This window comes from Henckelia pumila, chromosome 1 (assembly GCF_033568475.1).
Source record: "Henckelia pumila isolate YLH828 chromosome 1, ASM3356847v2, whole genome shotgun sequence".
Classification (NCBI taxonomy): Eukaryota; Viridiplantae; Streptophyta; class Magnoliopsida; order Lamiales; family Gesneriaceae; genus Henckelia; species Henckelia pumila.
The window spans coordinates 44078894-44092021 of record NC_133120.1 but is presented as its reverse complement, the minus strand read 5'-3'; the positions used below and the strand labels follow the sequence as shown (position 1 = coordinate 44092021).

Genomic DNA, 13128 nt, shown 5'->3' with positions numbered 1-13128 from the left:
CATATATTATGACATGTTATTATGCTTCATGCATGATCATCTTGAGATTGTACCCTTGTGATATCCTGTAGTAGGGTTCTTACCATATCCTGTTAGTGGATGGTTGGACACGTGGACTCGTGTTAGGTTACCGTTATTCCACTGTCGGGTATTTGAGCCACCTCCTGGGGCGACGGCGTAGAGTGCTACATACCAGGACTCAAGTTTTTTCTTGATCAGATATTCTTGACCTTGAGTCATGGTACCCGTACACTTGCATACATGCACATATAATATTGTATAATCATACTCTTGTACTGAGCGTTTTATTCTCACACCCTCGTACTATTTTTGGGACAACTTATTCCATGGGGAAGGTTTGCGACAGGATGAGGCGGGTGGTTCTGGGAGAGCTTAGGCTGCAGGTTGACAGTAGTTGAAGATGTTTGTGTTCTGTCCAAGCTTCCAATATTTATGTTATTTCGGTTTATATATTACCTTCGATATGGTTGTATAACTTAAGTATTTACAGAGTTTTTTCCTTGGAATTGTACATGGTTATATTTTCCGCTGTTTAAATCTGATTATTTTTTTAATTAAGTTAAATGCATGCATAAGCTCCTGATTAGTAGGTGATCACTGTGCGGATCACTACATTTATATTAACAGATCAATGCATAGAAATCTTGGGATCTAGACTTTTGACTTGGGATTAACCTTTAATCATCGTGTAGATGGAGGGATATGGTGACGAGAGTAGCCATGGTAGCGTAGGTGGACGTTGGGGCGATTGAAACGATCATGAGAATCACCGGGGTCATCATCACCATTACCATGATGATCGTAGATGCTTCAATATGCATCGATTCATGGAGATGAGTCCTAAGCTGTTGGTTGGAGGCGAGTTTTCGGAAGATGCGGAAAATTGGTTATAAAGCATGGAGAACTATTTCCGGGAATTTTGTGGCAGAAAAGAGGAGAAGATGGAGACTCTCAGTTTTTTAATAGAGGGGCGTTCTCGAAAATGGTGAAAGTATACGTCTGCACCTTTTATTACAACACGAGGATTAACTACCTGGGCAGAGTTCCGCACAGCTTTTCATAAGCTATATTTTCCTCCCGCACTCCAACAGGCGAAGGCTAGTGAATTGCTGAGTTTGAGGCAGGGTTCGATGTCAATCGATGAATACCAGCATAAGTTCTTTGAGATGTTTCCCTATTGTCCTCAGATTTCTTGCAGCACTGAGGCGAAATATAATCTGTTTCTTCAGGGTCTTAATCCGAAAATCCATGACCGTGTATCTGTTGGTGATGACATGACTTACGAGGGATTGGTTAGTCAATATCTCCAGGCGGAGGACAGCATTCACCGTAACAGGTCTTTTTCCTTAGTTTAGACCCGCGAGTTCTTTGGGTCCCCGTGTTTAGTCCTTTAAGAAGTATGTTTTTTCTTCTTCCTCCAGATCTGGGGGAGTGATGCATTTTGGAAGAAAGGGTCAGTGTAACTATTGTGGTAAGAATCATCCATCTGATAAGTGTCACAAAGCTGCAGAAGCATTTTTTGGATGCGTTGAGATTGACCATATGAAGAAAGATTGTCCACAGGCTGGGGAGCTAGTTCTGGATCTTAGGTCACCGTACAATAGAGACCACCAGGGCAATCTGCAAGAGGTTCTAATCTGCGACCTCGTACTTCTGGTTAGGTGTTTGCATTAAGGAATGATCAAGCAATGGAAGAGAATTAGAGGGTTATCTTAGGTACTTTTTTTATGCGGTATACCTGCTTTTGTTCTTATTGATACTGGTGCATCTCATTCCTTCATATCCGCATGATTTGTGAAGCATCATAAGTTACCATACATTAACCTAGACTTAGTACTTTCTATTTCTACACCGACGGGTCAGTATGCATTGTCTAAGCGTCTATTGTTGGGTTTTACCTTGGAGTTTGAGGGTAATGTTTTGTCAGCGAATCTCATGGTATTAGCAATAGAGGACTTCAATTGCATTTTGGGAATTGACATGTTGACCACGTACCGAGCTTCAGTGGGTTGTTATCAAAAACTTGTACAGTTTCACCCGGTTGGTGGTGACAATTGGTTTTTCTATGGTGAGACAGCAAGACCTCCGATGCTTTTGGTATCTGCTTTGAAAGCCTGTCGAGATCTGAAGTCTGGTGGGAAAGACTACCTCATCTATGCGATTGATTTTTCCACTGAGAGTATTGGTATAGAGGATCTGCCAGTTGTGAATGAATTCCCTGATGTTTTTCTTCATGAGATTCCGGGTTTTTCTCCTGTAAGGGAAGTTGAGTTTGGTATTGAGTTAATGCTAGGGACTTCGTCTATTTCGCGAGAACCGTATCATTTGGCTCCGTCAGAGATGCGTGAGTTGAAGAATCAGTTGCAGGATCTCTTGGATAAAGGATACATTCGTCCTAGTGTGTCTCCTTGGGGAGCGCCTATTCTCTTTGTGAAGAAGAAAGATGGGTCTATACGATTGTGTATTGATTATCGTCAGTTGAACTACGTGACCATCAAGAATAAGTATACTATGTCTCGTATTGATGATTTATTTGATCAGTTGCAGGGTACTTCAGTCTATTCCAAGATTGACTTGAGATCTAGATATCAACAGATGCGAGTTAAGAATCAGGATACTGCATTTAGGACCAGGTATGGACATTATGAGTTTTTGGTGATGCCATTGATGTTAACTAATGCACCGGCTGTATGAATCGGGTATTTCGAGAATTTCTGGACAAGTTTGTGGTTGTCTTTATTGAAGATATCCTGGTGTATTCACATGCATATCATCTAAGGCTCGTATTGCAGACACTTTGAGAAAAGAAATTATACGCTAAGTTTAGTAAGTGTGAATTTTGGCTTGATCGAGTGATATTTCTTCGCCACATTATATCAAGGGATGGATTTGCTGTAGATCCGAGTAAGATTGAGTCTATATTGAACTGTTCGTGTCCGATTACAGTGGCTGAGATCCATAGTTGTAGTGACCCGCACCGTGATCACCTACTAATCAAGAGCTTACACATGAATTTAACTTAATTAAACAGTAATCAGAAATATTCAGTGGTAACCAAAATCAAATACAATCTCAAGGAAAGAAATCTATAAATACTCAGTTATACAACCATATCGAATCAAATGTATCAACCCAATTATAATAATACTGAAAGCTTAGACACACATCTACTTCTGGCAACCTGTAGCCTAAGCCCTCCTAGAACCACCCGCCTCATCCAATCGCAACATGCCCCATGGAATAGGGTGTCCCGAAACAACAGTACGAAAAAGTGAACATAAAACGCTCAGTACGAGAGTATGAGTATACAATATTATATGTGCATGAATGCAAATGAACGGGTAACAAGACACGAGGTCAAGAATATCTGATCAAGAACAGACTTGGGCCCTGGGTAGGTAGCACGTTGTGCCGTCGCTTCAGGAGGTGACCTACATACCCAACTGATGATGATCTGACACAAGTCCATGTGTCCAACCATCCACTAACAAGATAGGGTAAACACCCTACTACAGGATATCACAAGGATACAAGCTCAAGATGATATGCATGTAGCATAATAACATGTCAAAATATATGCAGATAAAATCATGCCATATAAATAATGCAACACATAATACATGCAAAATCAGTCAGGGTATCTCGAACAGTACTTTCGTACCTCAATTCTACTAGGAAAACTACACCAGCTCTATGTCCAAGCCTATAGTACGCACTAAAATGCAAAATACTCATGCATCATAATCTTATTCTAAAAGACTTAACTAAGCTATAGCATACTCCCTATTTTCTATAAGAAGCCAGAGCTATACCTTCGTCCGTCATCAGCCCGCTGAAGACGACTGCCCCAAAACTTGGGCACCACTCCGTTGCAACTTTGGAGCACCTCGACAACTCCCGGACCAAGCCTAGGAAGGCTGGAAATCACCTCAAAACACATATAATACTCTAAAACCAAGAGAGATAAGAATTATTTTGGTGTGAAAATCTGATTCTCGGGGGGCCTATTTATTGGCAGAGATCGGACGCTCCGATCGGGGGTTTGGATGCTCCAATATCTACATGCAGACCATGTCACTGCATGCACAGTTCGAACTCTCTGATATTGACTTCGGAGGCTCCGAACTGCTGCTTGTCTGATCAGTCTTGACACCTCACCAGCTGCATGGCCTAACTGTGATTGGATGCTTTGATCCTAGTTCGGACGCTTCGAACTCACCGTAGCATCCGATCCTTGAACTGTGCTTCCGAAGGGTTCGGACCCTCCGATCTTGTCCTTGGCCAAAATTTTTAGATTTTTCAATTAATCATCGCAAATTTCTCGCAGCTAGCTCAACCTTTGACGCAACTTACTCGCAAGGGAGTAGCTTTTGAATGGTCCTCAGAATGTGAAGAAAATTTTTGTGAACTTCGTAGACGGTTAACTTCTGCGCATGTATTGGCATTACCGTCTGGATCTGGAGGGTATGTGGTGTATACTGATGCTTCTTTGAAAGGGTTAGGTTGTGTCCTGACTCAAAACGTTCATGTTATCACATACGCTTCTATACAGTTGAAAGTTCACAAGAACAATTATCCATTGAATGATTGGAGTTAGCCCCTATTATATTTGCATTGAAGATCTGGCATCATTATCTGTAAGGTGAGAGATTTGATATCTTCACAGACCATAAGAGTCTCAATTTTTTGTTCACTCAGGCTGAGTTGAACATGAGACAACGACGTTTGGATGGACTTGCTGAAAGATTATGACTGTGAGATTAAATATCATTCAGGAGCTGTTAATCTCACCGCGGATTCTTTGAGTCATAAGGTGCGAGTATCTTCACTTCAGACTTGTCTTGTTTCTAGTGTAATTCAGGATGATTGTTCTTCTGGTTATTTATTTAAGCACAAGAAAGGTATGAGGAGTATTCAGATGTTTGCAATTTTATCTGAGCCAACCTTGTATTCTCAGATTCGAGATGCTCAGATGTCCAACCCGAAAACTCAGCGATTGGCTCGATTATCCAAAGATGATAGTATGTCCAAATTTCACTATGAGGTTGATGGTTTTTTGTGTTTGTCAGGACGTATTGTGGTACCGGAGGATGATGTTCCGAGAAATTAAATTCTATCTCAAGCATATCGTACCAAGTTTATTCATCCAGGGAGTAATAAGATGTACAAGGATTTGCGGACTCAATTTTGGTGGAAAGGAATAAAGTGGAGTGTGTATCAGTATGTTTCCAAGTGCCTGGTGTATCAACAAGTTAAGGCAGAACATCGATGAACTGGAGGATTGCTTCACAGTCTGTCTATTCCGGAGTGAAAATGGGAGTTGATCACAATGGACTTTGTGACCCATTTGTCGGTATCCTCGAGGAATTGTGATGCTATTTGGGTTGTGGTGGATCAACTCACCAAATCAGCACATTTAATTCCGTATAACCGAGATTATACTTTTGATCGGATGGCTCGCTTGTACATTCAGGAGATTTTGAGATTCCATGGAATGCCTGTGTGCATTGTTAGTGATTGAAACCACATGTTTATTTCTAGATTATGGGGGAGTTTCCAGTGTGAATTGGGCAATACACTCATTTTGAGTACTGATTATCATCCGAAGAGTGATGGTCAGTCGGAGCGCACTATCCATACTCTTGAGGATATGTTGCGAGCTTGTGCTATGGATTTTGGTCTAGCATGGCAAGATCAATTGCCACTGATTGAATTCGCGTACAACAACAGTTATCATCGCAGTATTGGTATGACACCATTTTAGGCATTGTATGATCGGAGATGTCGCACTCCATTGTTCTGGGAAGAAGTGGGGGAGCGACAGGTTGAAGGACCAGAATTGGTTCAACGGGATGCTGATATAGTTGACCAGATCAGGAAGCGTTTTAGAACTGCACAGGATTGTCAGTCCAGTTATGAGAATACCAAACGTAGACCTTTGTAGTTTGAGGTGGGCGAGAAAGTATTCCTGAGAGTTTCACCTTTCCGCAGGATTTTAAGATTTGGTCTCAAAAGAAAGCTATCTCCAAGGTTCATTGGCCCATTCGAGATTTTGGAAAGTGTTGGAGATCTAGTTTACATACAGGTTTTACCACCGTATTTGTCTAGTATCCACGATGTGTTCCATGTATCGTTGTTGAAACGATATGTGGCTGACGAGCCTCACATATTTCAGCCGTCTAAAGTACAGTTGGATACATATTTGACAGATATGGAAAGACCATTGCGAATCATGGGTCATAAGGACAAGGTATTGCATAACAAGATCATTCCTCTTGTTCTATTTCAGTGGAAGCGCCGAGGCACTGAGGAAGCCACTTGGGAACTAGAGAGCTGCATGCGTTTAGAGCATCCTGAATTATTCTGATTATATTTTCTTGATATATCCTGTAAAATGATCTATGATAATAAAGAATGTTTTTGTTATTGTTCAGTTTGCATACTTAAGATTTATTCGAGGACGAAAATATCTTAAGTTGGGGAGAATGTAGTAGCCCGATTCCATTTTTACAAGATTAAGTGATTAAAAATGGTTAAGCATGGATTATGGACTTAATTTGGAATTAATTGAAAATTTTATGGATTTTTGGCTAAGGACAGTTGGGAAGGTCCAAACCCAAGTTCGGAGGGTCCAAATACTTCGGAAGCACAGTTCAGGGTTCGGAGGCTACGTTGAAGATCGGAACTTCCAAATGTGATCGGAACGTCCGATCTCAGTTAGGCCATGCGCATTATCGACGTGTCAAGGAGTTCAAACAGGTGGGAGTTCGGAATGTCCAAAGTAGAGTTCGGAGCGTCCAAACTGTGCATGCGGCGACGTGGTTTTCATGCGAAGATCGGAACATCCGAAGTGGAGTTCGGATCGTCCGATCTCCTCCTGTAAATAGGCCCTCCAAGATTCACATTTTCACATCAATTTCAAATTATTCGCTCTCTTTTATAAGTTTTTGGTACGTTTCCAGCCTTCCTAGGCTTGGTCCGGGAATTGGAGAGTTGCTTGGAGTCACAGCAAAGTGGTGCCCAAGTTCTGGGGCAGTCGTCATCAGCGGACTGATGACGGACGGAGGTATTCCTAAAGTTTCCTATAAATAGTTTGGGAGTATTGAATAACTTAGTTAAAACTTTTAGAGTAAAGTTATGATCATGTATATTTTGCATTGTAGTGCGGACTATAGACTTGGACTTATAGCTGGTATAGCTTGCCTAGTAAATATGGTACAAAAGTACTGTTTGAGATGCCCTGACTGAGTATGCATGTTGTTACGCCTTAAACGCATACAAATCTCGTGTAATGAGATTAATATTTTTAATGCATTAACAAGTCTCAAATTAATATGTTTTGATGATTACAAAACTCGGTTAATCGCTACTAACAGTTTAAAGAGAGAAATTTGCAGATACTAATACTTTTGAGTATGAAAAATATTGGATGCAAGAACCATTAATAAAAAATTGGAGATAAAAATTTTAAGGGTTCGGGTTTGCCCAGGTTCGGAAGACCCGAAGACAGTTCGGACCACCCGAAGAATATTCAGAATTTAAATATGTTCGGAGGATCAGATCGGAGGCCACAAAAGAATAGTTCGGACGGTCCGAAGCCAGGTTCGGACGGCCCGAAGAATTTCTTGGAATTGAATATTGCTCGGAGGCACTCTCGGAGGCCACGAAATGCTAACTTCGGAAAATCCGAAGCCAGGTTCAGACGGCCCAAAGAATATCTTGGAATTGAATATTGCTCAGAGGCACCCTCGGAGGACACGAAATGCTCACTTCGAACGACCCGAAGCCAAGTTCGGAGGACTCGAACTACTTTACGACCACTGAAGATTTTGTCGGAATAAATTTTCCGGAATGAATTTAATGCAGCCGTTCGGACGACCCAAAGATGAGTTCGGATCCCCCGAACAGTTCACCAGCCGTAAAAATTTGAACTTAAATCAGACAACATTCGGACGACCCGAATTACAGTTCGGAGGCTCCGAACTAGCTCAGATTGGAAACTATAAATACATGCCATTTGAAGCCATTTCAAATCAACCAATTCATATCCTCTCTTCTTTACAAGCAATATCCTCTCCATCAAGTGTTCAAGTGATAGTTGTGTGATATATTCAAAATCAAGGGTTGTTTGTATAAGATCATTAGTGAGTTGGTTGTTTGATTGTTGTAAACACTCGTGTGTGAAGCCGAATGTATTATACGAGTGTTGTGGCTATCCTTAGAGCCCTTAAGGCCAAGAGTATCGAGTTGTATCTGCGCGGTGATCGTGTTGAGTTGTACGGCTATCCTTGGAGCCATCAAGGCCAAGACGTTGAAGTTCTAGTGGATCCTTGGTTAATCGATCTTAACCAAGAAGGGGAGATGTAGACGATTTATCGTCGAACTTTCATAAACATCTCTTATCCCTTTTACTGCTTTATTTACATTGCGCATTTATTTACCGCATTTATTTTTAATTGCTTTAAATTTTCCGCTTGCATATTTGCGTAATTTATTTAAATTGCTAAAGTTGCCAATAAAACCTAAATCCCCCCATTAGGTTCTAACAAGTGGTATCAGAGCCATCTTTTTACAAATATTTTCAAAAAGGCTCTATGGCAAATCTAGCTAGCGATTATGCTCAAAGGCAATCAACCAATCATCCTCCTCTTTTCAACGGCATAAACTACGGATATTGGAAAAATTGAATGTCCCTATATATCCAATCCGTAGACTATGACCTTTGGAAAGTAACTATGAAAGGTCCCTACATAGCTATGAAAGAGGTTGAGGGAGTCAAAATTCCTAAGGGAATGGACGACTTTTCAAAGGAGGATATGAAATTGATATCTCAAAATGCTAAAGCTATGAATATTTTGCATTGTTCCCTAGATATGAACGAGTACAACCGGATCTCTATGTGCTCCTCCGCAAAAGAGATTTGGGACAAATTAGAGATATGCCACGAGGGAACCAACCAAGTCAAAGAGACAAAGATAGATCTTATACAACTCAAATACGAGACATTTGAGATGGAATCCAATGAAGATATAGACACAATGTTCCGAAGGCTCTCTCAAATCATCAATGAGCTAGCTCAACTTGGAGAACAATATCCAACCAAACAAGTATGGAGGAGAGCTCTTCGCGCCTTACCCAAGGAGTGGAATGCCAAGAGAACGACCATCATTGAGTCCAACAAAGGTGACACTGCATCCTATGGTCTTGATCAACTTCATGTTTTATTTTGCATTTTAAGTTGTTCTTGTTTATGCTTTCAATGTAAAATTCAAAATTAGTTTAAATGAAATTATTGTGTATTTTAATTTTCTCGTCTTTTATTAATTGATTTTTGATTATCGCAAAAAAGGGGAGAATTAATTTGGTTAAATAATCAAATATTAAATTGAGGGGGATTTTTAATATTTAATGCCTTATATTATTATTGCTCTATTTTATTTTTCCTATTTAACCAAGTTTTGTGATCATCAAAAAGGGGGAGATTGTTATGCCTTAAATGCATACAAATCTCGTGTAATGAGATTAATGTTTTTAATGCATTAACAAGTCTCAAATTAATATGTTTTGATGATTACAAAACTCGGTTAATCGCTACTAACAGTTTAAAGTGAGAAATTTGCAGATACTAATACTTTTGAGTATGAACAATATTGGAAGCAAGAACCGATAATCAAAAATTGGAGATAAAAATTTTAAGGGTTCGAGTTTGCCCAGGTTCGGATGACCCGAAGACAGTTCGGACCACCCGAAGAATATTCAGAATTTAAATATGTTCGGAGGATCAGATTGGAGGCCACGAAAGAATAGTTCGGACGGTCCGAAGCCAGGGTCGGACGGCCCAAAGAATTTCTTGGAATTGAATATTGCTCGGAGGCAGTCTAGGAGGCCACGAAATGCTAACTTCGAACAATCCGAAGCCAGGTTCGGACGGCCCAAAGAATATCTTGGAATTGAATATTGCTCGGAGGCACTCTCGGAGGCCACAAAATGCTCACTTTGGACGACCCGAAGCCAAGTTTTGAGGACCCAAACTACTTTACGGCCACTGAAGATTTTGTCGGAAGAAATTTGCCGGAATGAATTTAATGCAGCCATTCGAACGACCCGAAGATGAGTTCGGATCCCCCGAACAGTTCACCAGCCGTAAAAATTTGAACTTAAATCAGACAACGTTCGGACTACCCGAAGTACAGTTCGGAGGCTCCGAACCAGCCCGGATTGGCAACTATAAATACATGCCATTTGAAGCCATTTCAAATCAACCAATTCATATCCTCTCTTCTTTACAAGCAGTATCCTCTCCATCAAGTGTTCAAGTGATAGTTGTGTGATATATTCAAAATCGATGGTTGTTTGTATAAGATCATTAGTGAGTTGGTTGTTTGATTGTTGTAAACACACGTGTGTGAAGCCGAGTGTATTATACGAGTGTTGTGGCTATCCTTGGAGCCCTTAAGGCCAAGAGTATCGAGTTGTATCGGCGCGGTGATCGTGTTGAGTTGTACGGCTATCCTTAAAGCCATCAAGGCCAAGACGTTGAAGTGCTAGTGGATCCTTGGTTAATCGATCTTAACCAAGAAGGGGAGACGTAGACGATTTATCGTCGAACTTCCATAAACATCTCTTATCCCTTTTACTGCTTTATTTACATTACGCATTTATTTACCGCATATATTTTAATTGCTTTAAGTTTTCCGCTTGCGTATTTGCATAATTGATTTAGATTGCTAAAATTGCCAATAAAACCTAAATCTCCCCCCCCCCCCCCCCCCCAATTAGGTTCTAACACATGTATTATGTGTTGCATTGATTTTATGACATTGTAAAGCCTAGGATTATTTATTTTTAATTCGAAAATATTTAATTTGAGAATATTTGGATTTTAGAATTAAGTTCTAATATTATTAAATTATTTAGGATTGAAATTGAATTAAATCGCTTGTCCGGAGACTGATTTGCAATTATGCCAAAGTTCAGGGACTAAACTGAAATTTGGCTAATATATATCTAAATCACCACTTTTTTCTTCTTCATCTCACGTGAATAACATCTTAGAAAATAGAGAAGGAATGAGAAACTTTGCACGCCATTTTCAGCCCTTTTAATGCTCCGATTTTGCGCGATCCGACCGTAAGAATTTCGAGTTGAATATATATTCGGGATCACCACTCCGAGAGCTACGTTTTGGTACAAATTTTCTTATGTTCTATCTACTTGATTTTAACGTTGAAGATGGAACTTAATTTTTTTGGGGATATATGTTCTTATGTGTTATATATTTGAAGACGGATCGGAAAAAGAACGTCATTCGGATTTCTTATGAATTGTGACAGCTATATTCGAAATCCCTACTTCTGAATTGTTGCTGAACGTGTATGTATATGGTTGATATGTTGAATATTATGGTGTAGCTTGATTGATATATTGATTTAGATATAGTTTGGATTGCCGATTTTTAGCCGTCGCCGCCGATTCAAGAGTTGTATAGATTTTGTATTGTTGATTGAGCTGAGAACTTCTTGAGTTATAAGCTGATGTTCTTTGCCTAAACACACTTTATTTCAGATTTGTTTTGAAGTTTGTCGAGCTCAGGAATCCAGCCTTCGAACCGAGAAAGATTGAAGCAAGGTTTGATGTTTTGTCACTTGACGATTGAGTTGTGAAGTCGAGCATATTTTTATATGTGTTCTTGATGTTATGTTTAAGATTTGAAGCACCTCAAGAATCAAAATAAAAGGTATAAATTAACAGCATATCCAGATGGGATAGAACACTCGAGATAGATATGATTCTCGAGTATTTCCTTTTGAAATCACATACGTATTTGCTCTTGCTTGTTTATGTGCCTTTATGTGATTTAGATGATCCTTGTTGCTTTGACTGATTATGTGATTCTCTGTTCAAGATGTTTTACAGAGTTGTATTCTTAAATATATCAATATTATGTTGCATTCATCTTGAACTCTACGTTGAAAAGCATAGAGGGTCGAATGACCTAGATTGCAAGTGACGTTTGGAGGGCTATAGTTGAGTGACACGAAATGTAGATTTACTTCTAGAGCTAGATGACTCATGGTAGCGCTTAGTCGTATCACGCCCAAATTAACCCAACTCAGTTCAACTATATAAACATGTAGTAGCGAGAACAGGGATCATTCCCACGAGGAAAGCAAAATTTATTGTGTTCTTAAAATACTGAAAATAAATAAAAGGGGGTTTTTGATTTCGAAATTAACTACCACTAATTAAAAGAAATTTAAAATAATTTTTAGTGATAGGCATGCAAGAATTAAAATTATGGAAAAGTAATTAATTAACAAACCTTGGTATCGGTCGACTACGCCTTTGAAGTTATTCACTCGATCATCGATTCTCTAAAAATAATTAACTCTCATTGAATATTCATCATTGGAATTTAATTCCTATCCCACCTTAATTTTAGTTAATTAGACACAAGCATTCTAAATTAACCCTTACCAATGAATTAACCAAAATACAAGCGATTGAGATTTAAATTCAAGGTAGTATTCAAACTAGTGAAATTGATGAAACTAAACAACACAAACACAAGTGGTTGTATTTAATATAGTCAAGATATGTTCCTAAGAATTAACAAATTCACAAGCGAAAATTATTAATCGCAGTTGCTTCACAAATTAGAGGGATCAAACAATTACGGATTTGATATGTAATTTAGCTTTAGATTGTATGAAAAATCATCAGGTGATCAATCCAATAATCAAACACACAAGCATGACAATCAATTCCAAACAACTCTTGATACTCAAATAAAAATCAAACAATGAAAATCAAAATCTCACGAAATAAATAAACTTCAAAGGGTTTGTCTTCCCCTACCAAGAGTGTCGATCCCACGAGGAGTAATGTGAAAATTATTCAGTGCTTGTAATTAAAATAGTCTAAACTTTATCTAGAAAATTAAATAGGAGAATTTTGATTTTAAAAAAATAAATAAATTCAAAAAACTTTAGCAAAACGCGCACACAACATCAGAAAATATCAATGAGAGAAAATGGTCTAGAAATTTTGATTTCACCTGGTTTCGACAACTACTTCTAATTAAATTATTTTCATGAATTCTATTCA

General features: G+C 39.1%; 1 protein-coding gene across 1 annotated transcript; it reads left to right on the top strand.

Moving 5' to 3' along the window:
- Window positions 1-347: 347 nt before the first annotated feature.
- On the top strand, window positions 348-6388 carry LOC140861744 (uncharacterized). Its single transcript, XM_073264764.1, has 9 exons — window positions 348-404; window positions 950-1012; window positions 1113-1357; window positions 1443-1650; window positions 1885-2419; window positions 4797-4873; window positions 4979-5101; window positions 5786-5961; window positions 6013-6388. Exons 1-9 carry the CDS (start codon window positions 348-350, stop codon window positions 6386-6388), a joined length of 1860 nt encoding a protein of 619 aa, XP_073120865.1.
- Window positions 6389-13128: the final 6740 nt, after the last annotated feature.

What these genes read in the sequence shown, in the direction of transcription:
- LOC140861744 (XM_073264764.1), top strand. Translation starts at nt 348, where the DNA reads ATGGGGAAGGTTTGCGACAGGATGAGGCGGGTGGTTCTGGGAGAGCTT. An exon ending in TAAAGGATACATTCGTCCTA is followed by an intron (nt 2,420 to 4,796) that starts GTGTGTCTCCTT and finishes AATATCATTCAG; the next exon opens with GAGCTGTTAATCTCACCGCG. An exon ending in AGACTTGTCTTGTTTCTAGT is followed by an intron (nt 4,874 to 4,978) that starts GTAATTCAGGAT and finishes TTGTATTCTCAG; the next exon opens with ATTCGAGATGCTCAGATGTC.